This window comes from Drosophila erecta, unplaced genomic scaffold (genome assembly GCF_003286155.1).
Source record: "Drosophila erecta strain 14021-0224.00,06,07 unplaced genomic scaffold, DereRS2 tig00000055-arrow-pilon, whole genome shotgun sequence".
In the NCBI taxonomy this organism is placed as follows: domain Eukaryota; kingdom Metazoa; phylum Arthropoda; class Insecta; order Diptera; family Drosophilidae; genus Drosophila; species Drosophila erecta.
The window spans coordinates 3,954,836-3,981,765 of record NW_020825200.1 but is presented as its reverse complement, the minus strand read 5'-3'; the positions used below and the strand labels follow the sequence as shown (position 1 = coordinate 3,981,765).

Here is a 26,930-nt window from a genome sequence, read left to right as displayed (position 1 = left end):
TCTAGGAGGTCGGGGAGGAGCTGGGGCCTCGAAACGTGCCTGAAGTATTATTACCGCCGTCTGTGATTGATGGCCTCATGCGAGTGAGTCAGTGGATTTTTATAACTCTACGCAGATCCCTTCCTTTCAATCAAGCGGCAAAAAACTGGACATCGATCTCTCCGATATTAGCTATCTTTATTTCAACTTAACTGCCCAGAGTGCTTTGAATAAAGCGGACCTTGGGATTCTCAATCAGAAAAGGTAGACTTTTTGTTAGATTACCGAAATATTTACTTACTCAGCTCTTGAAGATCCCACCCAAGCAAATGAGATGCAACAGTTTTTCAATATTAATGCATACTTTATTTGAAATCAACTAACTCGCTATGGTTGGAATAAAATCATTTAAAATTGAAGGAAGACCATGGAATTCTATGGGTTGCTTACATGAACTAATGCAAAACTCTTAAAAGTAAAGCCTAATTACATAAGGTTCAACTGGAATGTTGCTGGTAGTTTGATTTTGTTTATGCTCTGCTTTACACTAGCTTTTACTTTCAACCATTTTTTTCCCTACAGCAAAATCGATTTACGATTTTGTTTTCTCATTAAGATTAGCTTACCGGATAAGGAAACATAAATAAAAAATTGGAATTCACTCAGCAAACAGCAACACTTAGTGTTGGGCCACGCATTAAAAACTAATCGATAGACTCTCGTACTAAAGGCTTAAACATTTAAATGGGCAGATTTAGGCTAAGTTCCTAACGCATAAGCTCTATAAAATGCAACAACAGAGTTTTTTCGCTTACGATTATCGCTTAGGGGTGTAACTGTCTTTATTACTTAGTTTAGGTTTATTGCCTTGCCTAGACATTGTACTAAAAAGTATTAAAACGTACATCTAAATATATTTTAATGTACTTGTGGGTCCAAAACGAAAAATCCTCGTTTGGCCATTGGGAACAATAATTGTTTGTCGTCATAAAGGTTACGATTTTCATCTGATCAGTTGGGGAAAAATCGGATGCACATGATCTTCTACATGTTATACAAGAACAAGGATGGTGATTATCTTTTGATATTTCAAATCGTCATGAGCTTGGATAAATAGTTTCCCAAATTGTATTGTGTTCCTATTCCGATCTTAACTCCATTTATGAATAGTTTACTAGTTCTTCCTCAGTGTGTTTCTAACGTCTCATTATGTCCTCAATGCTGAACCCTGTTCTCCTGGGTGGTGCAGGCGGTGGTGCTATGGGTGGTGCAGCCACTGGGGGTCCCTTTTCGGTGGTGGCTCCACTAGTTTCCGTACTCGGTGGCTTGCCCAAAAGTTGTCTGGGCGGATGTCGCGACATATTCAGAGCATATATGCTTGGACTGTCCACGAAGGTCCTTTGGCCCAATCCAGGATGGTGGTGCGGATCCATCAAGTCCAGGGTCGGCGCCGGAAGAATCCTCTTCCTCATGGGAATCGAGCCCAAGAAGCTTGGCATGGCTTCATGCGGCGAATGCAAAGGTTGATTGGGTGGTTTACCCGACTCCGGTTGGGTGATTATAGTGGGTGGTGTATGTGGTGGCGGTGGTGCACCAGCCTTCGAAAGGTTCAAGCTCTTGTGGTGCAAGTCGCGTCGAACGTGCAGAATGGGCAAATAGGGATCTCCGTTGGGTGGGAGTAGGTGTGGATGACCTGGGTGCTGGTGGGTCGGTGGTGGAGCTCCAGGTGGTGCAGGCGGTGCTGCAGCTGCTCCAGGTGGTACTGGATATCGCACAAATGAAGGTGGAACCGGTAGGCTGGTAATGCCAGCGTTTCCAGGCTCCTCCTGATGTTTCTCGCCATGTGGCCGCATTGTGTAGGTCTCACCGCCCTCATGATGACAGTGGGTCACGCCCTGGCGTTCCGGCTTGGTGCCCACTGACGGCGATGATTGCGACGTGGATGCGGCCTTACTCGCCTGGAAACGAGCCACCAGAGCCACCTCGGCCTGCTCCTCGTCCTCGGGATCGAAGTCGTCGTCCTCTTCCCTGGGCAAATCATGTACCCGTGGCAGATCCTGCAGTTCCTCCTCCTCATCGAAGTCATCGAACTCCTCTTCGCTTTCCTCCTGGTCGATGGCTGCCTTGCGCTTGAGTCTCATTCTTTCGGACTCCGATTTCTCGCCCGAACCTCCAGAGTCGCCCAAGTTGTGAACGGGCGACTGGCGGGGCGAGTCCACTTCCAGCAGCGAATCCTCCTCGTCGCCACTCAAGTTCCTGGCCTCATCCTCCTCGCCCACATCCACATAGTCCCCGGAATTGACCTCACCCACTGCATGGGTCAAGGCATGACGTCGTAGGTCACAGTTCCGGCGGAAAACCTTGCCGCACGAGGAGCACTCGTAGGGCTTGTGATCCGTGTGGGTGAGCAGATGGGTCTTCAGGTTGGAGCGCTGATTGAATGATCGACTGCAAACGGGGCACTTGTGGGGCGATTCCTCCATGTGCAGGATCTTGTGGACGGCCAAGGTCCTCGATTGGCAGAAGCCTTTGCCGCATTCCGTGCATTTGAAGGGCTTCTCCTTGGAGTGAATATACCTGGGCAAGTACAAGTGGTGAAACAATTAGACTTTATTGTTATTGCGTGGGCGTTTCCCTGGTAGCTGCAATTGGTAGCCCAGGTTGACAGTTATCTCTGCTCAAATGCAACCTCGGTGATGTACAGCTTTCAAATACCCTAACTCAGGATATAACTGGCCAAGGCAAACATTGAAATAGACATGTATCCAATATACTTCCCTTCAATAATTTCCTATCAAAAGACTGATTAAAACAGTTTTAAATAATAGCTAACCCCGTCGTTCCTCTAACTTTTAAACCCATACCGTGAAGTTTCTATTACAAAATCCTATGCCATTGTGCTCCTTTAACTGATAGGGTATTTAACGTTCGTGTTTGCTACGGGCATGCATTAATTTTTTATGTTTATGGCGGCCATCTTGGCAATGGCGTCCACTTGTTGTTGGATAGCAGCAGCCACAGTTAAAAGTTTAAGTCCCCATCTTCGACGGAGCCACAGATTCAGCATCGCATCGGAGGCAGCAGCTGCTGGTGGAAAAAACAAAATATATAAAGCCGAAAACAGGTTCTGCCTCCGAAGCCCCCAGATTCTTCTCCCATGCTCAGGCGCGTTTCTGGTAAAAATACAAAAAGAAAAAAAATGCTAAGAAGAATTAGCCCCGCGGCAAAGCAAACAAACGACAAATGGACCGATACCGAACGATCAAAAGACAGAACGCTCGGACAGGCCGACACATTGGAGTCGGGATGCTGGAGACGGAGACCTGCTGCCTGGCATCCATATACGAGTCCCTCATCCCTCATCCCTCAATTTTAATGCTGGTGGAGGAGCCCCAAAGGAAAACCAACAGAGTTAATTAACTTTGTGTTGTACTCTTCGGCCGAGTTGGAGTTTTACTGGCCGTCGGAGGAGCTCTGATTTTGGGTCTGATTTTATGGGGAAATATTTGAGTTGAGGTAGGAAAATTCGTCGTAAAGTCTGAACATTTCCTGGAAAATTCCTAATGGTAAAAGGGTTACTTTTAAGCGGTTCTCTGATAGATCTAAGATCAATAAAAAACCATTTCATTTTGGCCAGGAATTTGTCCACACCTGTAAAAACTCCTAGTAAGCATTAAAATATGTAATCATCAGATGAAACAATAATCCATTGCCCTTAGAGGGTATACCACTATTCGCCATTCGCTCGCACTTAGATCAACAAGTATATCTGCAGGCCTGATGGCAATTACCCGAGCAGACACTGCCCCCTTTGTGATTTCATGTGCCCCAACCTCGACTCACCTGTGATCCCTCAGGTGATCCTGTCGCCGGAACGCCTTGCCGCAGATATCACAGGAATAGGGCCGCTCGTCCGTGTGGGTCCTCTCGTGGATGAGCAGATTGTACGACTTGGTGAACTGTCGATTGCAGAACTTGCAGATGAACTGCTTCTTGGGCCGCGAGGCACGGCCAGGAGCTCGTAGCAGACGCCTATCGAGTCCAGCATGCATTCCAGGACCCAGGCCCGGTGGGAATAGAGCTGCGGCGGCGGCACCTGGCGGAAATGGAAAGCTGCCGGCGCCCGTCGGCGAAGGACCCGGTCCGGTGAGATATGGCGGAGGTGGCACGCCAGCGGGTCCATACAGCACGCCGGGCGGTGGCACACCAGGACCGCCGGGTCCGCCAGGACCACGGCCCAACATAGCCGCTGCCGCAGCCGCCTCCCTTAAGGCCAGCTCCTTCCGCTTGTCCGCCATCATGGCAATGATTTCGTAATTGGAATTGCTACCGGGACGCACCTTTCCGGTGGGCAGAACCGGCACAAAGGCAGAGATCTCGCGGTGGTGCGACGGTGGTGGCGGTGGCGGCGGTCCATGCAGTCCGGCCAAATGCTGCTGATAGGCCAGCTGTGTTTCATACGCCGAGATCCGGCTGGCCGATGAGTTGCGCGAATCGCCGTTGCCATTCTGGGAGCCACCATCCGATCCACCGGATCCGCCGTTCCGGTCCGCCGCCCCAGGAAGACCGCCACCGCCCACCGCCGCCGCTGCCGCCGCCATCGAGTTCATGAACTGATCCATCCGGGAAGGTCGGAGCATGGGTATCGCACCGCCTCCTCCGCCGGAGATCTCGCTGGATGAGCTTTCCGTGGGCATTATTGTGGAGGGGCTCTTCACATTCCGTTGGAACTGTTGGAGATAGGCATAGAACAGAGAAAGCCGAAAATAAAATAAGGGTGGTGGTAAATAACAATTAGCAGGCGATTGTGCTGGGTTAATTGGGCTCTCGTTGTTCGAGGCTTATCTTAATTGCGAACCAAGTGCAATAAACACATATTTCCACGTTGTATTCTTTATAGCTCTTAGGGTAGTGCTGGGTATGATAAACCCACGCTAAATAGACATTTTATTAGTAACTTGGTTTGCTTGTAGGCAGATTCCTTGTAATTGAAATTTTACTATCTTGGTTTTACAAAGCGCAGGCAAATAGACCCCTTAATAAAGAACTTCTCAACCGGTTGTAACTCACTTTTAGGTGCGAATTTCTTCAAATTTGCTTTTTGCACTTCTTATCACAGATTTAAACAGCTTTAATGGCATTAGGCCTGCAAATAGGCCCAAATTATCACTTAAAAGCTGGTCTATCAGAACTTATCCACATGAACGTGATTTAGAAAAAAAAGAACAATATTTTTCTTGAGAACGTTTTAGTATCACAGTCAATATATATTTTCACAGGGTAGCCAGGCAGTGTATCACATTATGGCCCTCGTCTATGTTGTTGCTGTGTTTTTTCCATAGGAATTTTATGATTATTGCTGGTTTATTATTATCAGCGGCGGACTGCCGACGACGGCGAGTGAAACTAAACTGAAAACGAGTCGCAGTTTGGCACCGCGATCGGTTGCTTCCAGTGCGCAGGTTAGATAAGATTGTGCGTCTAAAAAAACCTGCCTCCGAACCTCTGCGACTGAGTAAGCAGCACAGTAGTAACGATATAAACACACACACACACACGCATTCGCCGAGATATACGTATATATGTGCCTGTGATATATGGCATATCGGCAGATACCCTGGCACACTCAGATACAGATACAAAGATACAGATATACAGAGGCAGGCAGCCAAGTTGCCGTCGGTTTTGGTAAATGACTCGAACCGAACTCGACCGACTGCTTACTGGATTTACGCAACAGGAGCCTCGACTTCTGAGTGCCTCGAAAGAAGAGGGGCAGTGGCAGGGGCAGGGCAGGGGTTTCTGGTCCCGGAACGTGATCATCACGATAATAACAAAATAATGCACATAATAATGATCACCATGATGGCCCGACCATAAAATTTGTGGCCCCATCTTGCAAACGCTTCTTGCTGCCATCTTCTCAACGCCTTGCACTGCAAAAAACGACACCAATTCTATGGAACCACCAACATCAAGATCTATCTTTTATGAAAGCCCAAGATGTAGAAGTAATATTTGTTATAAAATGTAAGAACATAATACTAATATAATGTTAAAAATGAATTTGTGGCTTGGACAGATTGAGCTCCGGGAAGCAAATTTGTCCAGTGCGCTATGCTTTTCTTTCAGTGCACTATCCTCATTTAAATGTACAACCAGTTGCGACCAAAAAGCTTAAAAAATAACCCTGCTGTCGGTGCAATGACAGTTTTGCTTATCATTTGGCTAGAATAGTTCTGGCTGTCTCGGTTGATTTGAATGCCAAATGCTGCAACGTCATTAAGAGCAACATTAACATTAACAGCTAACAACGAGAAGTTGGTTAAAAAGAGCTAAGCCAAGATTTTGAAGAGGCGCCCATTGTTGGAGATACCGTTCTATCCGTACGGATGACTAGTCATTGTGGGGCTCTTATCTATGGAAATTATTTTGGCATTGTCTGGCTGGAGAGTGCGCTGTCAGATTAGCTCTATAAAGTAGCTGAAGTCATGAGTTGATCATGAGTGTATCATTGTTATGGGGGAATGACTCTACGGACCACGTATAGTTCAAGTGGATGAAGTGTAAGCAGGTCCCAATTATAAATTCAAATAGCTGTTGAATGTGGGTAGGTCTTATCGCGCTCCATATCAGGGTGCAGTTAAGATATTAGGCAAATAGATGATCTAATTGTAATATTTACTTTGGGAATGCTTACGAGAACCATATCGAAACCGGTCTAAATCGTTCTTGTTTCCCCGATATCAACAGCACATGCCAAACTAATCTCCGCGTTTATTAGATAGTAATTGGATAATTCTTTCAGTTCGATGCCTTTTGATGGTAGCAACACAGAGTGTATTTCTAATCTAACCCACGCGAGTTTTCCTGCCCTCGCTGATAATCTGCTGCAGTCTATCTATATTGGATTCAATAAAGAACTTATCTGATCTAATAAATCCCCCAACTAGGGAACCTTTGCTTTAGATGAGCGATGGGCCGCAGTACCGATAATCCCACTCCACTGTGGGCTCACGTATTTCTGGTAGCCTCGAAAAAACTAAAGTGTAACCCGTTTTGGGTATTTTGTGCGAGCTCGGTACTTTTTCTAGGGATTGTTTCCACACTTTTGCATCTACGACCGCTTTGGACCCACGTTTCACCCCACACACCCTGTGCACATACAATGTACAATTCAGCGTTCATTATCTTTTTTGAAACATCGGCACTTTTGAAAACGTCAAGCCAAATAAGAAAAACAAATAAAATTCATGTAAATAATGGACATCATCAGCAAAAGCGACGGCACGTAGACTGCCGTAGAAATATTGAGAGAGAGTTGTGCGCACAGATACACATACAGATACAGATGCGGAGATACAAAGATACTCGTACTCAAAGATCCACAGATACGTTTGCGCAAACGGTTGCCCAGCAAATGAAGCCAAAGGCTTAAAGTTTCCAATATGTGTGCGTCTGAGGGTGCACTGAACAAAATTACCTTCCACTCTATGTGATTTGCTTACTGTATATGGTATATTTAAAAATTCTAAAATTCTGCAAAAGGATTAGCAACGACTTTTATATTTTGTCTATTTTATGTGCTATTGAAAAATACCTCTTGATCTCGTTTCTTTCTCTGTATCGTACATATAATAAAAAGAGCCAGCAGACCAACTACTGCTGGGAGGAAAATAAAAGATATCGAGGAGCAATTTGGCTGCCACTTTTTTCCCTCCTCTTCTTTTTGAGCCGTCTTGCTTCTTTTCCTTGGATTTCTGGGTCCGGGATCGCTTCGTTTGCTGGGTTTTTGTGTGTAAACAACTGAGGCCAGCAGTTACCCAGGGCCAGCAGAGTGAAAAGGTTTCAGTTGATAAAAAAAAACAGAAAAATATACAAACACACAGGCACACACACTGCGCAAACGGATTTAGTATTTGTATAGAAAACGCAGCACGCTGAGGAGGCGAGTTTGTCCCTCTGATGATGGCCTACGATGGCTGGAAATGTCCAGGCGTCTTACTGCCCAGTGGTTACATGTGGGAAGGGGTATATCAGGTTTTGCCGGCGGAACAAACGATCTATTACAGATGAAGCGATTATATTTTATTTTGAAACCCTAAACTTGTAGAAAGCAGAATGCTGCTCAATAACAAGAGAAAGCATTTTCATTCAATAGCATTTAAAGTTATATGCATCAGTCAGATGTATCCCATATTACCCACTAACCGGAGGCTAACTGTTTTCCAACAGATAAAGATACTCAGCAATGGATTTTGGAAAGCTGGAAATACCTCCCAGAATTTGAGGCCTGGGTACAGCCGTCGTCTATCAGTAAACCTTCATTTCGGACCTTATCTTCCGGGCCGAGTGCTTACCGGGCCCCCATATGCACTTCAGTTTGCTTACAAAACACCGGCCAACAACAACAAACAAGCCAGAAGATGACGACGAAGAAAAGTGGAGAGGTGGGAGGAGTTCCCCGGAGGAGGAGAATGGGTATTACGGGTGAAGGAATGGAAAAGGGTCGCCGAGAATGCTCTTGGCCAGGCTCTTTTTAATCCCTTCGGGATACTTTTCTTCCTCCGAGTGTGCATGTGTGTGTGTGTGTGTGTGTGGAGGTAGCTAATAATCAAGACAGCGAAGGAGAGGAGGGAAAACCGCCGCAGACTTATAATTATAGTCGAAGAGGAGAACCGAGTACAAAAAAAAAAAAAAAAAAGAAGCGACAGAGGCCTGCACTTCACATGCGTTAATCTGAAAACCCTTTCGGGCCCAAGCAGCATCCGAGATTATAGTCAAAGCTATTAAAAATCTAGCATAATCATTGCCCTCGGTGGAAAACAAGTTGCGCTGTTGTTTTTCTGCTCTTCTGCTTTTCGCTCCCGAGGTAGGCAGGCGATCTTCCTGCGCTGCCTTGTCTATAATTTTCTTGATTAATATCCATGAGATTTACACATTTGGAGTGCTGGCCAGAAACCCGTCCCCCCACCCCTCCGCCCATCGTGGCTGTGTGTGCTGGCCATTAATTTAAAAGCTTTGCTAATTTCGCGGGGAAATCTGGAAACGAACAACTGCTAATGAAGTTTTATGGGTTCGGGAATGCAGCTGCAGCAGGATTGATAATGTCGTTAGCATAAATTGAAAATGCTTTCAAGTTACGACCAAAGATTTGTTATTATTAAAGGATGGAGCACACGATGGATGGAGTGAGCAGCATATCCCCAAGGCATTATTATGAAATGATAAATGGGTAGCTGCAGATAACCAGATTCCTCTGCTGCGTGATGTAAATATATTTTATGAAATTGAATTGAAACCTCATCAGGATTAGCTGAAGCTCATACTTTGACTCTTTCTAAGCCCTCTTGCAGTAATCCGCTTTGAATGCTAAGCCGATCTATGTATAATATCGTTGGCATATTGTGCTGCTCCTGTCATTCGAACTAAATCCATTCAAAAATGTGACTCTTGAATAGAGTTCTTAAGATCTTTTGTTGGTGGGATTGCTACTTTTTCCGGGCAATCTATTGTATTATTATTTCAATGGGTCCATTCTTATTTATGGGAGAGTTTATGCTAATAAGAGTAGCAGCAGTACGAGTATAATTTATTAATCCAAATGCAATTGGATTATGCTAATTGCACACAAATCATGATCCTGGCTACAAATTAGTTGTATTTCTACTTCTGCGACACCTTTTAAAACCCAACCCAAAACTTAATATGTAAACTCACTCAAAATCAACTTTCCGCTGTCTGATTTCGTTGATAGAATCAAAAATTCATATTCCCCAGGCAACATCTAATTTCCCCATCAAAATTGATGAGTTCCCGTTCCAGAACAACAATAAATAAACTGGTCTATCAGGTGAATTATACACACGTGCCAAAACAAGGCGTGTCCACATAGTCATTTCAATTTGAAGTCCGAATACGGCGATCCCTAACGAGGCATTGTTCTGCGGCTTTATGGCTAACTTAAATTCATCAACTATTTTGTCACGATTTTAATTAACTTCGATTTTCCTGCCACAAGACAATTAACAACATTTTCCCCTGCAGCTGGTGCAACCGAAAAATAATAGTTGGTGGCCCAAGATGGAGAGGCAAACCCACCCAAGGAGGTAAAGCGCCATAAACTTTTATGGTACTCCCTTTCTTATGCTAAAAATCTTTTTGGACACAAAACCAAATGGCCCATAAAGCAAGACAATGAACATCCAAAATAGATCTCCACTGAGGCGAAACAAAAGCCAATAACTTTATAGAACCGCAACCAAAAAAAAAAAAATAATAAAAACCGAAAAAAAGAAGAAATCCCAGACTGTGAGAGCGCGGGAGGCGTTTTACAAAAAAGCTTAAAAATGAAGGAAAAAGTAAAGCATTTAAAAGAAATCAAGAGATGTAGATGACGATGATGATGATGATGATTATGGTCTGAGGCTGAGGCTGAATCCGAATCCGAATCGGTATCTGAACCCAACAGAAGCTTGCGGCAATTGCGTTTCCTCTTTGGCCACACGTTCTGGACAATTAAAGCCCCAGTCGAGCTCCGAATCTGAATCGAGCCAAGTTAAGACCGCGGCCACGACCGAAAACCGAAAACAGAAAACCAAAAAACCGGATTCCAAGCCGAGAAGGAGCGAAAAAGACGGCGAGAGCGACCACTGGCCACTGGCACTGGCTACAAGTGAACTGGTTTACAAAGAAAAGAAACAGAAATGAAAAAAACGTGAAACGAGCCGAAGCCCTTAATACCCTTGGCAAAATAAGTAAGCAATAATAAAAACACATCAAATGTAGACTTGTTAGACCACTGAGTTTGTCAAAATTTTCCAAAATTTATCTGGCGTTTCTTTTAAAGCCTTTAAAACGTATTTTTGAAGCCTAGAAAATTCTGAGTAGCATAAAGAGGAAAGATTTCTGGAAATGTTACCTTATTACCGATATAAATATTTGAAGAAATATTTTAAAAAGTGTACATAATTATCAAACAAAGTACCCTTACCGAGCGCACCCATTAGAGACCCCCAGAATTCCAAGCGAAGGTTTTTCGAGTCCGGCTCGAACAGTCCAACTCGAACTGAGCGCCACAGCAACAACAATGGGGCAAGCGGGTGGTTCAGGATGGCGGGGAAGCAATGGGTTTGGGGGGATGGGGGATCTTGCTCCACCGTGGACTGTGCGGCACCACACTGAGTTCAGTGGCAATGACAGTGGCACATGCAGTTGTAGTGGAAGCCGCTTGTCGGTCGACAGTCCGCCAACCGCCAACGTTGTTGCCCTCTCTTTCTCGTTACTCGCCCCATCTCTTTCTGTTTGTGGAGCAGGTTTTGAGATATAACTTGGGTCTTTCTCTCTCCTTCTCTGTCTGCGTACTCGTTATATTTTTGTACTCGCTGCCTTTTTGGCCAACGCAAAAAAAATACCAAAATAAAAAAAATAATTAGCTAGCCCTACGCCACAAAAAAAAATAAAAATAAAAAAAATACATAATACAAGTAAATTTAAGTGGTGTGGAATTTTTCATCTGAGAGGGCAGGGCGCGTTTCTTGGCGGAATCTTACCTGTCGGTTAAACAGAAGAAAGCCCCAGGCTCTTTGGGCTTTATCTTTGCGTCCTCAAGTATCCAAGTAGTTTTTTCAATATGTTTCTGCTGGTTTTTTGTTAGTTTGAGAGCTCTGAAATGCTTGGCATTGTTTTTTGTTTTTAAGGTAGATATTTATATCATTTAAGTGGCACTTGAACTGTATGTTGTTTTTCTAATTCTGTTAATAACTTTCTGTGAATTGAAGAGAAAACAATTTTATTGCAATTTTCTAGATATCTGTTGGAATTTTTGATTTTAATTTAAACAAGTATTTCACCGATGCACTCTCAAGTAAATGTATTTAAAAAACACGCACACTAAGGGACAACTTTGAGATCAAAATCACGGCACGATCGCCCCAGGGGGTGGGGCAGAGGGGGCGGCAGGGGGGCGGTTACGGGAGCAGCAGCAGCATCAACGGCAGTCAGCTACCACAAACCACGTAGTTTTTTTCCTTCCAAAATCCACGTACAACGCGCGCACAAACACACGGTGTATTTGTATCTCACAGATATGAAAACCGAACGAAGAAAAACCCGAACCGAAACCTCAACCTCAACGAACTGAAAACCGAACGAGAACGAGAGATACACGGCAGCTGAAATGTGTTTTTCTACATTTTGTTTGAAATAGGAGCTGAAGCCAGTGCAGCTACCAATTCGCTCCTCAAGTAGTCCCAAACTCTTCCCACACACAGAGTCAGTTGCAGTTGAAAAGCGCTTTTCTCGAGGCAACTGGCGATGCAACAAGTTCACTCACACACACACACACACACACCAGCGTACTGGCCCGCTCAATAAGATACATCGGCGAAAGATACAGAGCTAGATAGATATAGAGCGAGAGGCACTCACAATGCAGTTCACTGTTACAAACAGCTCTAGCCAACGATCCGCGCGCAGGTGCGTTAGCCACGATCAACTCTCGAAGACTGAGCCACGAACCCAAGAACAGGGCCCGAATGGAGAAAGATATGGGTCCGGGCTCCGGAGAAAGAGAGAATCGAGAGAAACGGACTGAGATACAGATACTTAGAAAGAGACAACCGACGAGTAGCGAGCAGGAGCACTAAAACCAGCTTAGTGCAGTGGGAAAAATGTTTCAATAATTTCTGACTATCTGAATCAAATCTTCAGATCATTTCAGATACTCATATCATGACATATAAGTATATAGTATATAAGTGTTTAAATATACTAGATAAAGAATGCATTTCCATATTCTTCTCTATTACCTAGTAACTTTATATTAAGTTAGGGCTGCACTGGAAAAGAGCGCGGCATTTCTTGCAGTGCAGGAGAGGAATTAAGCCGAACTCAACCCAACCGGCCGCCAGTCGCACGCTGCTAAGTAGACGGATGGACCTGCAGACGGACTTATATGGAGACTGGCACTGGCGGAGCGTGGAACGTGCATTCGTACGACGAGTTATTGTCAGTTAGAGCGCTACCTGTTTACCGACCGACTACCGACTACCACCGACTGCTTTTTTTTGGCCCGGTCGAGAGGGTAGGGTACAATTGGCCCGGGTGTTGCCAGATAGCCGCTGTCGCTGCCCATGGATCGTTATGGTGGCTTCCGCGCCAAAGGAGGAGGAGGGTGTAACTCTGGTAGTCCCCTGTTTATTGTTATTCCTTTTTAGTGGGGGTGTATTTTGTTCTTGGGCCTTTGTTGCGGTTGCATTTAGGGGAATGACTAATCAGAAATCATTTTTGGGGTGGCAAGGTGATAGGGTTTCTTCGAAGAAGGGTGATTATGTGGAAAGTTGGGGTGAAATGAACTGCATTGAACGGCAGCCAAGTTATAAAATTCATTTATGGAAATGGATCGTAAAGCAATATAAGTCTAGAAACCATGCTATCGCCAGACTGACTTTTATTGCTGGTGATTAGTCCTTATAAAAGAAGGCAAGCAACGGAATTCGCAACCAAAATTAAATATTCTTAAATTATGAACTTTAGATACTTTCATAGGTCCCCAATAACCCTTGGAACTGCTATCCTAACAATCTGGCAACATCTTCTCGCAATGCAGCATCAATGCGGTCAAGAGGTAAAAGAAAAGACGGCAACAAAAAGACCAAAAATCAGCGCGGGTCCAAAAGTAGAGGGAGTTACGTTTCGGCCACGATGATGATCATGGTCGCAATGATTCCGAGATGCCGAAAAGGAAAACCCGAAAAGTACCCAACAAAAGAGAGCCGGAGCCATGTAATTAAGGTGCTGCACAGTGGAACTAAATTGTGGCTGCTGCCACTGCAAAAACAGTAAGTGGAAATGGAGATACAAAGCGGCAGCCAGAAGACCAGAAATAAGTGGTAGAAGAAAGAAGACGGAAAAACGGTAGCTGCCTCATAGGGCGAGCGAATTGTTATGCTAGTCGTCGACTTCCCCCATCAACAACTGTTGCTCTGGCTGCACTCAGAAAATAAGGTTTAGCACATAAGTACAATAAAAAATAAATATCAAATTCAAAAAGTAACTAACCTTTGCCTAATTGGATGTTACGCTTTAACATCCTTATAGCTATAATCAAATTATGATTACGATACTGTATTTTCCTTACCTTGCATTTGCCCAAAAAATAGAAATAGATATCGTGGTAAGATCACCTTGATTTTTTCGAGTGCCCGTCGCTTGAAGTGGCTTCCCTCCTTGCATATTTTGCATCGCTGTACGATTTCAAAATAAATTACTTGAAATTTGTGTAAAACATGTGGCCAACTCGGGTTCAGCTGGTAGTTTGTAGCTAGAGGGCCAAAAGCAACAGGTTCATTGATCGCATTCGAAATGCTTCGTTGGCCCCAGCAGGTAGCTGCTGTGTTTGATACTTTTGGGCTGGGCCTGGACCGAATCTGAATCCGAATCCGATTCGGAATGGGAATGGGAATGGGGTTCAGAATCGGATCGTTGAGCCAAATTAATGATGTTTAGATGCATTTCAATGCCCCCGGGCTGTCAGCAAGAGGCACATTTGTCATTTGTTCTTGGTATATTCTTTATTTAATAATTAAAGCTCTTATTTAGTTTTCTTTTTCCTTTCTTGTGTTTTTGCTGTCTCGTTTTCCACTCGATGAGTAACAACATAAAATGGCTGACTCTTATCATCATATAATGCATACATTTATTATCTAGTTTTTTTACGCCTCGCCGAATTGGAAATCTCTATTTAAAATATATAAAATATATATTTATATATATTCGCTACCGTATTAATAAAACGAAAAGAAGCTTCAAAATTGTTGCATCCTCACTCAATCTCGGTATTTGAACACTGACCCAAAAAAACAGGAAATCAGCATTTTAAAGATCATATCTTTATATGACAAAGTAACTACTGGATTCCGAATTAATCGCTATTATATTATTGTTTGACCTACTATGAACGTTGATGTTTGTGTGTGTGCTTGTGAATATGTTTCCTAAAAAAATCGAACATATCAAAAAGCTAACTAATCCTGGCCTATATCGCAATCGCGTCTAACTAATAATCGTTTCCAATAAGGACGAAAACCGTTGTTACATATATTTCACAAAATGTTGTGCTTATTTTGATGGAAGCAGCTATGGAAAATGGGAAAACCTTCTCGGACTTTGATAACGACTTTTCGAACTGTTACACTCTGATAAATCTGAATTTTGGTCTCGCTTGAGCTATTTTCGTACTTTATTACCCTTTCTGTAAATAGACATTTATCTAAAAAACGTTTGCCTTGCCTCTGCCTGGATTTGAGCCATTGAATACCTAATCATTTCAATTTCAATTTCAATTTGAATTTGGATTTAGCCTAGCCGAATTCTATATACATTAGACAAACAATTTGGTCTGCTGTACGATCATTTCTCTCATTTGTTTTGTGGCTAAATATATGCTATGTATATAAGTGACAAGACAACCTCACTAAACATAAGTTTTGTATATATATATATATGTATATATATGCCATTTGTTGTAAGCTATATAACAAGAATACACACCAAAAACGTCCTATCGTATTCCTCTATACTTGTATGTGTATATATTTGTGTATGTACGCTTTGTTCAAAATAGTTTTAAACCCGATTTGAATGACCGACTAAATTCCTTGGACTATGCAATCGCCTATGCCTAAAACTAATTGGTTTGCTTGGCTTAAGTTCTAAGTGTTGTTGGTAGTACCCGTACTAGTGTCGAACAAGTAAGTCGTCCCCATCTAATCCATGAAGTAGCTGAAACTGCGACGCTTGAGCCGGCTGCTCAGAGCCGATCTGGAGCGTGTCTTTAACCTTAGTTACCCGGACTTTATCCAGCGGTCAATGGAGTATTCCAGTGCGGATATCCAGCTGTTGGCGGTATGTATGGTGCAAATATATGTAACTAACTTTTTGAATGAACTTTCGATGTGGAGTGACGTACCGCTTCTTATCCATTTCGCTCTCGGTGCAGAAAAAGTAGTGACGCAACTTCGTTTCTGGTGGCACTATCTCGAACGAGTTCTTCTTGCCGGATGCATTTGCGGACATCGAGGCCACTTTGTAGCCGTGCAAGCAGGCCATGCCTAAATAGAGAAATGGCATTAGTTGCTGGCCAGTCAGTCTGATTGCTTTGCTTTCGCATTGACTCACCGAATGCACTCTTGCTATTTGCATCTTGGTAAAAATAGAGGCAGGCATCCTTTAGAACGCAATAGCGTTTCGACCATCCGCACCACCTTGAGCCCAATTTGAGCAGATAGCCAAAGCAGTCCGGCCGCAGAATGTTGCTGGGACTCTGGTACAAGCACCGCGCACTGTGAGGGAAGTGATGTGAGAGATTGGATCAGTTAAACCGCCGTCTCCGAGATCAATGTCCCCCAACCTCTTGTCCAGCCACTGGTTGTCCTGGGCGGCCGCCTGTCTGAGCAGCTGGAGCCACCTGTTCGCCAGCTCGTCGGAGTCGGCAGCCACGTACATGGGAATACCCTCGCCGGCGTCCACTTTGAAGGCGAACGGCTTGCCCACATCCACTGGACAGAGGTCCACTGTGTGCTTGGCCATGATCATGGCGCCAACGGGCTGGGAGTCCTGCAGAAAGCACATATATTGCATAAAGTTTCAAGTCGTGTTTCCTATACTCACATCCTCCGTTTTGTAGTAGTACAGACAATTGTCGGGTCTCAGGGAGAACCAACGGCGCACCCATTTCTTGGAATTCGGAGCGCCCTTGGCCTGACCACTCTGCCGCCACAGGTATCCACTAAATATGGGCTGACTTGGCGGCTCCAGTTGCTCGTGCATGAGAACGCCAATGGTCCGGGCCACCTGAAGCTCCAGTTTCTCGCAGCCGTCGTGTGCGATCTTGACCACCTCGGTGTGGTGCTTGTCCAGCACCTGGACTCCGTTCACCGAGATGATGATGTCGCCCACCTCCAAGCCAGAGCTCTCCGCCGGAGTCTCCGGCTCGATGGCGGCCACCACCACGGGCTTGGAGCCGTGAATACGGAAGCCGAACTCGCCGGAATCGCTCTTGACCACCACGGTTTTGTCCACGCCTGGAAAAATAAAGTTAAGTACTATCAGAATACGTTCATAATTATAATTAGTGGTATTCCTATCATTCAGTGTCTGGCAAAACGCTTTACGTATAAAAATGATCTGATCAGTTTTCTTCTAGTGCACGGCAGATTATTTTTAGAGGAAGAGAGAGAGAGATTAAAGTGATTTGTGTTATTTTATTTCCGGATTGGGTCCGGACATCATTTACCATGTGCACCGCTGCTCAGTTTGGAAATCACAAAACTTTCGCGTGCCCAGACCAAGAGCATCAGTTTCAACACCTCCTCCAACTTCCGTCTAATCGAATCCGGCGTGGAATTGGACGCTATTAGTTCTGTTTGGTAATATGCAAAAAAAAATGGAAAACAATAATATGAAAACCAAAAAACAAAGGCAAAAAACGCGCGACGACAACGTTTGATTTTCACTGTTTACTCACCAATCATTTGGCCTGAGTATTGTGTAAATACTACAAAAATATTCCGAAAACCTTTCGCACTTATTCTTTACATTTGGCCCAAACCGCAGCACCGAACGGGAAGCGTTGCCGCTTTTTTATGGTCGGCACACAACAAAGCACGCACCTCAACTATTCTCGATAATAGAGCCAAAAAAACTATGGGTGGCTTTTTTATTCGGTCTGTCTGATATTTGCTATGTATGCCAAGTGCCGGTCATGAAAATTCGGAGCGCCATGCCATTCATTATCTCAAAGTGCTCCCACTTGGCGCTTTTCCCCAATCTCTCTCTCTCTAACTCTCTATTGCTCAAAAGGCGCGCACGTTGCGCCAAAATTAGAATATTGTTTGTTCCGTCGAACAGGGTGCCCCAAATGGGCATGCCACTTACGAAAGCTGTTGTGCTTCTGGCGGTGGTACATCTCCAGGGTGCAACGTCGCTGGACGAGGCGGTGCAGGATCACTTGGTACTTGGCATGGAAGCCCTTCTCCGACTCCGTTGAAGCTCTGCGCTCCCGGGAACGATCTGTGGGAAAAATAGGTGTCCTGGTTAATACTGAGACTTATAACGATCGTGTTCTTGCCTTTAGTTTTGAGTTTTATTACAAAACCGTTTACATAAATGTCCCTATTTTTCAAAATTACTTCTTGCATAACTGCACGCAGATCAATTTCGTTGCGAATCTTCTGAAAAATTGTTGACAGGGATCTTTGATTCTGTAACACTCATTGCGTCTTTCATTGTAACCGTAAAACACTGGAGGTTCTTTTCCCAGCACTACACATTTATTGACCCTTGGCATCAGGCCGCAAACGGCTAAAAAACAAGAATTATAGCTAAGAACACGGCCTAGCCACCTGATGCTTACGATCCTTAAGGGCCAGGATATGCACAAGCCACCATGCGAGTGAGAGCATAAAAAGATACATCTTCTTTTGGAAATGAAGTATACTTAAGTTAGCAGGCACTTTTTCCCAGTCAACTGTGTCGAGTTCTATTAGTTGTGCCAAATTATAATTACCTCCCAAGGCACGAGTATAATATTTAATCTCACCAATAGTTTTACTCACCAAAACACTGATGGTCCAGCTGAGTCCACAAGTCATCGTCGGTCAGTCGTGTGTAGCGACCTGCGTCGTAGTGGCCCTTGTAGATGACATGCTGACTCTGTTCCATGTCGGGCAGGACACAAGGACTGGAGCCGGCAGGACGCAGCACGGGTGTATTGGGCAGACTGGGAATGCGTCCGCGCTCCTCGCTCTGCGGAAAAGTGTTCAATAAAATGTTAAATTCCTGCTTGGCTAAGGGATCAAGGTGCCTGAAGCTGAGCCCCACCTTTGCCCTAATGTTCTCCTGCCTGGTTTTGTAGTGCCTGCCCCTCTCGCCGTGGTACCGCTCCTCGGACCGGAAGCGCTTGTCCATCTTCTTGTACAGCCGCTGGGTGGTCTTGGTGGTCACCGGGGAGTCGGCGAAGTCCGAGGGTGGCTTGACGATGTCCTGCTCGATGTAGGGTATTGACTCGACCGAGTCGCCAGCCAGCTCGCTGATGGTGTTGCTCTGCTGCTTGCCTTCCATTTCCTTGCCGCAATGGTGGCAGTGCCCCTGCTCGCCACTGGCTGCATTTCCATCGGCTTCGCTGTAGAACACGGAATCGGAGCCAGGCGACACCGAGCGCAGGGACTCAATGGACTTGGCCTTCAGCTGGAAGGTCTCCGACGTGGACTTCGATTGGGTGCCGCTAGTTGTGGGCATCTTTGGCGACAGCAGGGATGTGGGCGTGGCGCAACTGTGTGGCTTCTTCGCCGGCAATGGTGCCACTGCTGCCTCGGGCTGTGTGGCAACTGAGGACTCCGATGTGGCCAGCTTAGATGCGGATGAAGGCGCGGATACGGATGTCACGGCAGTAGTGGTGGTACTGGCCAGGGCGCCAGTGGACATGCTGGCGTCTAGCAGCAACTCGGTGTCGCCGCTTCCGCTGCTCAGGCCGAAAATAGTGGGCGTGGCACGGCTCCTGCGCACCGCTGCCGCCGCCAGGACATCTTCCCGCGAACTTTTCCTCAGCTGCCTGCGTATCTTGGGACGGAAGCGTTTCATTTTGCTGGGACTGCTGCCATTGTCCAAGGTGGTGGACATCGATTGCTCTGGCGATGTGATCTTGCTGGATCCCGTGGGCTTTTTAATGGGACTGGTCAGTGCACGCATGTTCTCCTTCTCGATGTCCAGCTTCATGCTAGTCTTGCGCCTCTTCCTTTCGTCCTCCTGGCGCAGGCGGCGCGCCTTGCTCCTGGTGCCCTGCTCTTCGTCATCCTCCTCATGGGGGCTCTCGTAGTAGCCGGAGGAGGAGTAGCGCACTTCGCTGCGCTCATCCTCCGATATGGAATCCGGCTTGGGCTTGGCTCCAGGCGGTATGCACTCGACGGAGCTGACTTTCATCTGGCACGTTCCCGAACTGGCCACCGTTTGGGGCAGACTTTCCTTGGCTGGCGATTTGATGGCTGCTCCCGAGACTGGACAGCTGCCGGAGGAGGTGGTACTGCTGATGGAGTGCGATGGCGACTTCCTGGTCAGCTCGGCCACTGAACCGATGGGCGATTTCAGTTGCGCCTTGGTAAGAGTGGACTGCCTATCCCGCTCCTTCTCGTCGTGCTGGAGCAGATCCTCCCTCATGGAGTACAGTGAACTGGCGCTCTCGAAGGAACTGCCGGCGTGCGTTTTCTCCAACTGCGAGCTCTGAGTGGACACTGTCAAATAAACAAGCGGTTTACCCCTCAGTTAATAGGGTTTCATCAGAAAGGGTATCAGGTACAGCTAAAGCATTGCGGGCAAGGCATTTGATCAGGCATCAACAACATTTAACTAGGGAGGCGATAGAGATAGAGGCAGACAAAGTTGAGATGAGCTGGATGAGTCTACGGTCTATTGGCTATGGGCTGTATAACACTAGGGCGATAAGCAGGGAGGCGGTGGAAGTGGCAGTGGTTTTGGAGCAGTGTCGGCGGAGTGGTGGCCACGAACACAATTCGATTTGATGTCTAACACTCATTCATGGATCAAGACTTGGATTATGCGCTTTGGTACGAGTTCTACACACAGACAGCAACACACAGCACGAGTACGGATACGAGTACGGATACGTATCGGATCGGGGGGCCCAAACCTGGCACTTGTGTGGTGGACGATGAACTGGTGGTGGTCGGCGGTGTCTTAATACCTGGTGTGCGTTTCGAGGTGTCCGTGCAGGTGGCATACTCATCTGTATTGGTGCTGCACTCCGATATATCTGCGCTCCTCGCGTAATCGGTGGCGCCCATGGGCAGGAACGAGGCATCCGAGTGCCTGGCAAGGAGTAATAAATATATTAAATAAGTTTAATCCTGGCCAAGTTTGTGCTAGTCCGCCTAAAACTAAGTATCAATCCAATGCATACTTTCGGGCAGATACTGAATATCGATCTTATCAATAGAAACACCATAGTAACCTTTGCTTGGCGGCTCCACCAGCGAACATGAGCTGCCGGGCATCCGGAACCGATCCCCTGGCCACCATGCTCCTCTTGGGCAGCGGCGAGCTTATGCAGCTGTCCAGGATCTGGTTTGCAGATGGTGTGACAGCGATGGCTGGTGGTGGCATCATTGGTTGCGTGGAAGTGGGCCTGGATGTGGTTGGAGTGGGCGTCTTGATGATCTTCGGCAGTGTTTGTAGGCCATAGGTGGGGCTCTAAGGATGGCATTATAGAAACAAAAGCCACCGAGATAATTTGATATACCCACTTGTTCCTCAAAATCCAGGGCATCGGTGTCCACCGAGCTTCTCTGCTGATGCTGCAGCAGTAGATTCTTTCTCTTCGACGAGGGCGTCAGCAGCAAGTTGGAGCTGTAGGAGCCATCGGATATGTCCCGCTGCTCAGCCGTCAGGACAGTAACCTGCGACTCGTTCCATATGCCATCGGAGTGATCGCGTGTATTGTCATTGGCCAGCGAGTCTGAGGAGGGATAAGTTGAGACATTGGCCAGCAGCTCATCGCGGCAGGGACTGGCCGGAGTAGAGGGTAGTCTCAGGCCAGTTGGCGTGGGAGTTTCGGACGCCTTGGCCTCGTAGTCGTCATCCAAGCTGACAGAGCGCTTGCGGAACTGCGTGCGCTTGTCCTGGATGTCCATCGCATCTGACTGAGGGACCACGCGGCAGCCACAGGGGGTTATGTTCTCGTACAGCGGCTCCTCATCCTCCTGCAGATCCGCCTCCAGCTTCTGCTCGTCCTCATCGAGCTCCTCGCCATCATTCTCCTCTTCGGCCTCGGAAGCTTCGTCCTCGTCCTCCTCCTCATCGCTGGGCTCAAGCTCAACTTTTCTCACCTCAACTTCGACTGGCTGTGACTTGGGCTTGGGCAGGGTCAGTGCTGCCGCCTGTGCCATCCGCTGCTGTTGCATCTTTCTCATGGCGATTTCCGCCTTGTGCTGCTTGCGGTGCTTCAGTTGCAGCTTGGGACTCGGCTTGGGCGAAATGTGCGGCTTAAAGTCTATGAATATCTCCTGTTCGTCGCGGGCTTCTTGAACGGCTGGCGGCTCATCCGGAAAACAGCTGACCTTGTCGCGCCTTCGAAACGAGCTCCTTGGACCAAAGCCATCGATGAGCTTTTCCGTTTGCCCATAGACCGGCATGGACTGGCGCCTCAGATCATCGCGACGGAATGGTGAGTCTATCATCTGGGGCAGCATGGACATCCGGCGATGTTGGGCCGCCTGCTCCATGCACACCTCTGAGCTGTAGCTCTCCGTTTCATGGGGATGATCCTCCTCCTCGTCGTAGTACTCCTCCACATCCTCGTCGTCGTTCTTGCAGTACTCACTTGGTGGTGGCAATAAATGCGCTTGGCTAAAGTCCAAGGGAACACTGTCGGTCATTAGTTCCGAGCTCTCAGTGATATGCCTCCTAGGCAGGCTATTCGAATAGAAATCCGTGTGCGAGGTACACGCTCGTCGAGGCAAACTGTTGCTCTCGTAGTCGAAACTTTCATTCAGCGCCACTGCGGCAGCATTCACGTTCACATACTCCACACTTTGTTCGGATGGCGAGGGACGTGTCCGACTGAGATGCTCCATTCCCAGTCCATAGCTGTGGGCATCCAGCAAGGGTGGCGGTGGCTTGTAGTACATGATGTTGTTTTGGGCATCCGAGAGGGTCTGCAAAGGGGTCACATCCTGCGACTGAGTGCGGTAGATCATCTCATGGGGGTAGATGGCACTGTGGGTGCCAAGGATTGTTACATTCAAGTGAAATAGGTAGCGAAAACAAGGTGTAAAGCAACTAACCCCTGTTGAAAATGATGACCGGAGGTGCCATCCTTGCCATTGGGTATTTCGGAGAGGCTTTTCGTTAGTTTTTTGCCATTCTGCAGGCCATTCGTTTGAGCCCCCTGGGAAACCACCTTAATGCGATGTGGTGGCCGGGGACTCAAGGCCAGAACCTGGGTATTATAGCCAAATTGGCCCTGGCGACGGGCTGCCGCATCCGTCTGAGTGGCCTGCGTTTTCATCGCATTCCGGAACTTCTTCTCCACGATGAGAACCTCGGGACTGGGCAGTGGCAGAGCCAAGGGCAGCGGTTGTGGAATGATCAGTCCGACCATGTTGTCTGCAATTCAAGGAAAATAATCATGCAGATTATTCGTAAAATGCATATACGAGAAAGCCAGAAGGGCCAGAAGCGCCTGACAATCAGCTGCATTGGGCAGACTTAGGCTGAACCTGTGCCCGCTGGCAAGTGGGTGGCTAAATCCTCACCTGGAATGGGCTGGTGCAGGTGAATCGGGGCATGATGGTGCTGGCAAGGCTGCAGTTGCACTGGTGGTGGCAGCCAGGTCTTGGGCAGGGTGGAGCTCTGTTGCGGCTGCTGTGGCGCCTGGAGCGGCGGCTGGAGGGTTTCGTACATGGAACCCGTGGCAATAATGGGCTTCTTGCCCCCAATTAAGCGCTCCTGGCTGCGGGCGGTTTTCAAGCGCCCCGAGGATCGGAAACCGGCATTCACATTGTCGAAACTGGTGAGTGTGTGGGACCTGGCAAAGCTCACGTGTTTGGTTCTGCACAAAGGGAGTTGTTGAGAGACGATTTCTGGCGGGGATTATGCCTTGGCTTACCTGACATTTCCGCCCTGTTGTTGGTGGTGGTGCTGGTGGTGTGTGGTTGGCATCGTGGCGTACGTGGGGCAGTGATACGAGCTGTGGAATAAGCACATTAGTAGTGTGTTAAACAATGTTTCCTGACAAATGTTTTTTAGCATTTTCAACACTCAAGCATTTTCGTTAATTTTATTCATTTTATTTTCAACTAGATTGTTTTTGCTTTTTGGTCACGTGCAGACACATAACATAAATAAACGTTTTTAATTAGCGCACTGTTTTATCAAAGTTTTCATTTTGCATTTTGCATACATATCTTATTTAAGTATTTTGTTAGATTTTAGATCACTTTACATACCAAACATTTAGATTAGCGATTTGATTGGTGTGTGATGTTGGTGGTGTAGGATTTGGTGGAGCGCAAAGCTCGACATAATAATTCCGTAGCAAAACATCCTGGTAAAAGGATTCAAGTGGTGCTGTACAACAAGTTGCCCTTTACACATTTGATCATTTCATTTAGTATTTGGTGGGGTTTTGATTGTGGCAATATCAATTCATAAATTTTGGTTGATTTTTATAGTCGTTTTTGGTTTTGAGGAGAGAAGGACAGGTGGATGAATAACGAAAGAGTACACGAAAAAGTATTTTTATACAGCATTTCTAGTAGGTGGTTCATCAGTGGTTTTTTGAGTGGTTTGAGAAGACTTGGAGGCAAAAAGCGGCATTATGCAATGGATGAGTCGAAAGGAAAGTACAGGCAAGCACTGCAAGCGATTTACATATATAGAAAACAATATATATATGTACATATATATACATAGATATCGGGAAAGTCGAGGAGTTTGGCGAGCGACAGAGAGTTAGTGACTACAGATAGTGCGACAGTAAAGCATGATCTAAGCGACAGTTGGTATAGCATTTTACGGTTTTTGATTAGGGTTCTTTTTTGGTTCTTGGTTATCTGTTTCTGTATCGACTTTCAATCGCCCCTGACAGGCGGTCCATACCTGTGGTCCGCTTGGTAGTCGGGATTGTTGTTGGTCACCTGCTGCTGGCCAATCCAGGTGTAGCGTCCACCCAAGTCCGCCTCACCCGCTTTACCAGTGCTCAGAATGGAGGCCGGTTGGCGGCGAAAATAGGAACTTTCCAATTCGTGTGTGTCCGTGTAGCTGTTCTGGTAGCTGTAAGATACCGAAATCGATTTCAGATTACCATGCCTGCGCGGGAATGTCTGTCCACCCACCGTGGATACTTCTCAAATGGCGCATAGGCCGCCAAATTCTCATCGGAGGGCACTCGCCGACCCACACAGCCGCCCAGAAAACTGCCCGATTGCGTTTGGCCGCGTCGCGAAAGGCAGCCAAAAAATCGTTCCCGCCTAGGACGCTGCTCTATGCTGTGCAGCTGGCGATCTGTGAGGCAGTACTGGGAAGTAACAGCGTCTTATAAATACAATAGAATATCAAAAGCAGTTTGGATATTTCACCTGTTCCCTAATATCTCCGCGCGAGTAGACAGAAGTGTGAGGATGCAACTCGGTGGACAGGGTGTGGCGCAGTCTTCGGCGTCCAGTGTGCTCGTCCTCGGAGTCGTAGCTGCGGTCCATGTGGCTGGAGTAGGTGGTCTGTGGGTTAAATATAACACCACATATTTTAGCTGCTGGATTTGGTATCCTTTCAACAAGACAACCTGTCGTATACTTCATTTGTCATACAATAATATTACGCATACGCCTAGTGTGCACAATGTTTGTATCCAAGGTGTACCTCTAAAATTTGACTATAACTTACTTTTCTCTTCTACTCCCAAAGTATTAAATCTATCAATTCCAATCAAACTCATTAGGTTAATTGCTTCCCATTTGAAAATTGACTATCTTAGCTGCTTCGTCTTTCACCTTTACACTTTGTTAATCCTGACAAATCCCTAATTTCATCCTAGTTTTGGCTGCCCCATCCTGGGCTCTGCTGCTTGGTAGCAGAGCTACTTGGTGAGTCGTCCTTTTCCGCTCCCCAGATTTGCAGCAAAGTAATTGTGTCAATCACTTGCCCTGGCAGCGCCTCCTCCGCCTGACAGAAATTAATTTTACTCGCCGCACACTTTGTGGTGTTTTGTGTTTGGCGTTTTGGCGAGGTGGTCTACTTATGACTACGAACCTTGGTGGAGACCTCAATGTTGCCCAATGACACAGCATGATGCAGACCTGTAAATGAAAAGGTCGTTGTTTCATTTGCCAGCGGAATAAAAGATGTGATTATGTGCTTTTGAGCCGGGGATGCCAAGGACTCACCAGTTCCAGTCGTTGATGTTGACGATGCTCTGTTTGTGCCACGCAAGGCAATATCCATTTTCAAACGGCAACAAAGGAAATAAAATGGAAAAGAAAATAAAAGCGAAACAGGGGCAAACACACACACACACACACACAGGAGATTCTATATATATATCCAGGGAAATCCTTCTTGCTGCCTCTTTCCTTGCCTTTTCGTGTCAATTGTTTGGGCCAGGCTTTGAAATCCTTAACTTTAGCTGCTCCATGATGTCTTCAATATTGATGATTAAAAAACTTAATTACTACGAGTACGGCCTGTTGTTCGTTGTCATTTGAATCGCTTATCCAGACGCTTTCGACTGCGTTTGTATACTAATCTTCGTGGACTTATGCAAGGCAGTCAGCAATCGATATTCGCGCTGGCCAAAAAACGATGGAAAAGCCGTAGGAAAAACGCAAAGTTGACGCTTCTTGCTGGCGCTTTTCCACTGCCCTTTAATTTGTGAATGTTTTTTTTTCTTGGAGTTACGCTGGAGTCGCGTTAATTGTTCTTAAATTTCGCTGAGCTGGCTGCTTTTCACAGGGCTTTTCTCCATTTTTTTCGGCTGGGGTGTGTGTGTGTGCTGCGTGGCTTGAGTAACCCGACAGTTTTCACGGATTTTCCGGTCTCCAAAACACGCTCCACACTCGACGGCGCTGATGCTGGAACTGAAACTCAGCCAGCACTCGCATTTTCCGACGCACCGAGAGAGCAAGAGTTTTCCGCACGAATTTTAAGAGAGTCGCGCTGGAAGCGAGGCAAACATAAAACAGATGTTCGGCATCTGCTGCGTTGGGCGGTTGGTGGGTGGGCTGGTGGATTTTCTGCTCCTCTGGCTTTCGGCGGATTCTGCGGCTGCAAAAGCGCAACAATGAAAACGCCTGGAAGTTGGCAGCGGCAGCGGAGCATGCGTTTGCGCAAAGCAGCTCCACAAAAAGCCAGCAGGACGTATGTCAACAAGGCAGACAGTCGGC

At 46.5% G+C, this 26,930-nt stretch overlaps 3 protein-coding genes across 7 annotated transcripts; all 3 read right to left on the bottom strand.

The window, feature by feature from the left end:
• Positions 1-322: 322 nt before the first annotated feature.
• On the bottom strand, positions 323-12,523 carry LOC6541968 (protein bowel). Of its 3 annotated transcripts, none has more exons than XM_026978549.1 (4): positions 12,172-12,523; positions 11,532-11,746; positions 3,823-4,709; positions 323-2,556 (listed from the first exon to the last, which is right to left on the bottom strand). In XM_026978549.1, exons 3-4 carry the CDS (start codon positions 4,674-4,676, stop codon positions 1,176-1,178), a joined length of 2,235 nt encoding a protein of 744 aa, XP_026834350.1. In that variant the 5' UTR covers positions 4,677-4,709; positions 11,532-11,746; positions 12,172-12,523; the 3' UTR covers positions 323-1,175. The 3 variants fall into 3 exon arrangements, with proteins under 3 accessions (XP_026834350.1, XP_015015294.1, XP_001968618.1); XM_015159808.2 differs by having other exon boundaries at positions 12,409-12,519; XM_001968582.3 differs by lacking the exons at positions 11,532-11,746; positions 12,172-12,523 and adding an exon at positions 5,050-5,475.
• Positions 12,524-14,529: 2,006 nt separating this feature from the next.
• LOC6541381 lies at positions 14,530-26,622 on the bottom strand. Of its 3 annotated transcripts, none has more exons than XM_026979285.1 (19): positions 25,935-26,622; positions 25,801-25,847; positions 25,131-25,268; positions 24,888-25,069; positions 24,652-24,825; positions 23,660-23,740; positions 23,271-23,602; positions 22,836-23,157; positions 21,297-22,767; positions 21,005-21,243; positions 20,684-20,862; positions 18,862-20,267; positions 18,597-18,786; positions 17,917-18,051; positions 16,651-17,063; positions 16,391-16,596; positions 16,159-16,322; positions 15,950-16,091; positions 14,530-15,876 (listed from the first exon to the last, which is right to left on the bottom strand). In XM_026979285.1, the coding sequence occupies exons 1-19, from the start codon at positions 25,990-25,992 to the stop codon at positions 15,825-15,827; spliced, it is 5,931 nt and encodes a 1,976-aa protein (XP_026835086.1). In that variant the 5' UTR covers positions 25,993-26,622; the 3' UTR covers positions 14,530-15,824. The 3 variants fall into 3 exon arrangements, with proteins under 3 accessions (XP_026835086.1, XP_026835087.1, XP_026835088.1); XM_026979286.1 differs by having other exon boundaries at positions 14,576-15,876; positions 20,738-20,862; positions 23,307-23,602; positions 24,000-24,825; XM_026979287.1 differs by lacking the exons at positions 17,917-18,051; positions 18,597-18,786; positions 18,862-20,267; ... (9 more) ...; positions 25,801-25,847; positions 25,935-26,622 and adding exons at positions 17,276-17,401; positions 17,507-17,745 and having other exon boundaries at positions 14,576-15,876.
• On the bottom strand, positions 18,167-18,455 carry LOC113564123. Its single transcript, XM_026979288.1, has 2 exons — positions 18,395-18,455; positions 18,167-18,342 (listed from the first exon to the last, which is right to left on the bottom strand). The coding sequence occupies exons 1-2, from the start codon at positions 18,453-18,455 to the stop codon at positions 18,167-18,169; spliced, it is 237 nt and encodes a 78-aa protein (XP_026835089.1).
• Positions 26,623-26,930: the final 308 nt, after the last annotated feature.

Bases quoted from the DNA above. Each gene is read 5' to 3' on its own strand.
- LOC6541968 (XM_026978549.1), bottom strand. From the start codon at position 4,676: ATGCCCACGGAAAGCTCATCCAGCGAGATCTCCGGCGGAGGAGGCGGT. The intron at 2,557-3,822 runs GTGAGTCGAGGT...GTACTTGCCCAG, and splicing joins GATCACCTGAGGGATCACAG to GTATATTCACTCCAAGGAGA.
- LOC113564123 (XM_026979288.1), bottom strand. From the start codon at position 18,455: ATGTATCTTTTTATGCTCTCACTCGCATGGTGGCTTGTGCATATCCTG. The intron at 18,343-18,394 runs GTAAGCATCAGG...CTTGTTTTTTAG, and splicing joins TATCCTGGCCCTTAAGGATC to CCGTTTGCGGCCTGATGCCA.
- LOC6541381 (XM_026979285.1), bottom strand. From the start codon at position 25,992: ATGGATATTGCCTTGCGTGGCACAAACAGAGCATCGTCAACATCAACG. The intron at 23,158-23,270 runs GTTCAGCCTAAG...CTTGAATTGCAG, and splicing joins CCACTTGCCAGCGGGCACAG to ACAACATGGTCGGACTGATC. The intron at 15,877-15,949 runs GTACGTCACTCC...TACCGCCAACAG, and splicing joins AGCGAAATGGATAAGAAGCG to CTGGATATCCGCACTGGAAT.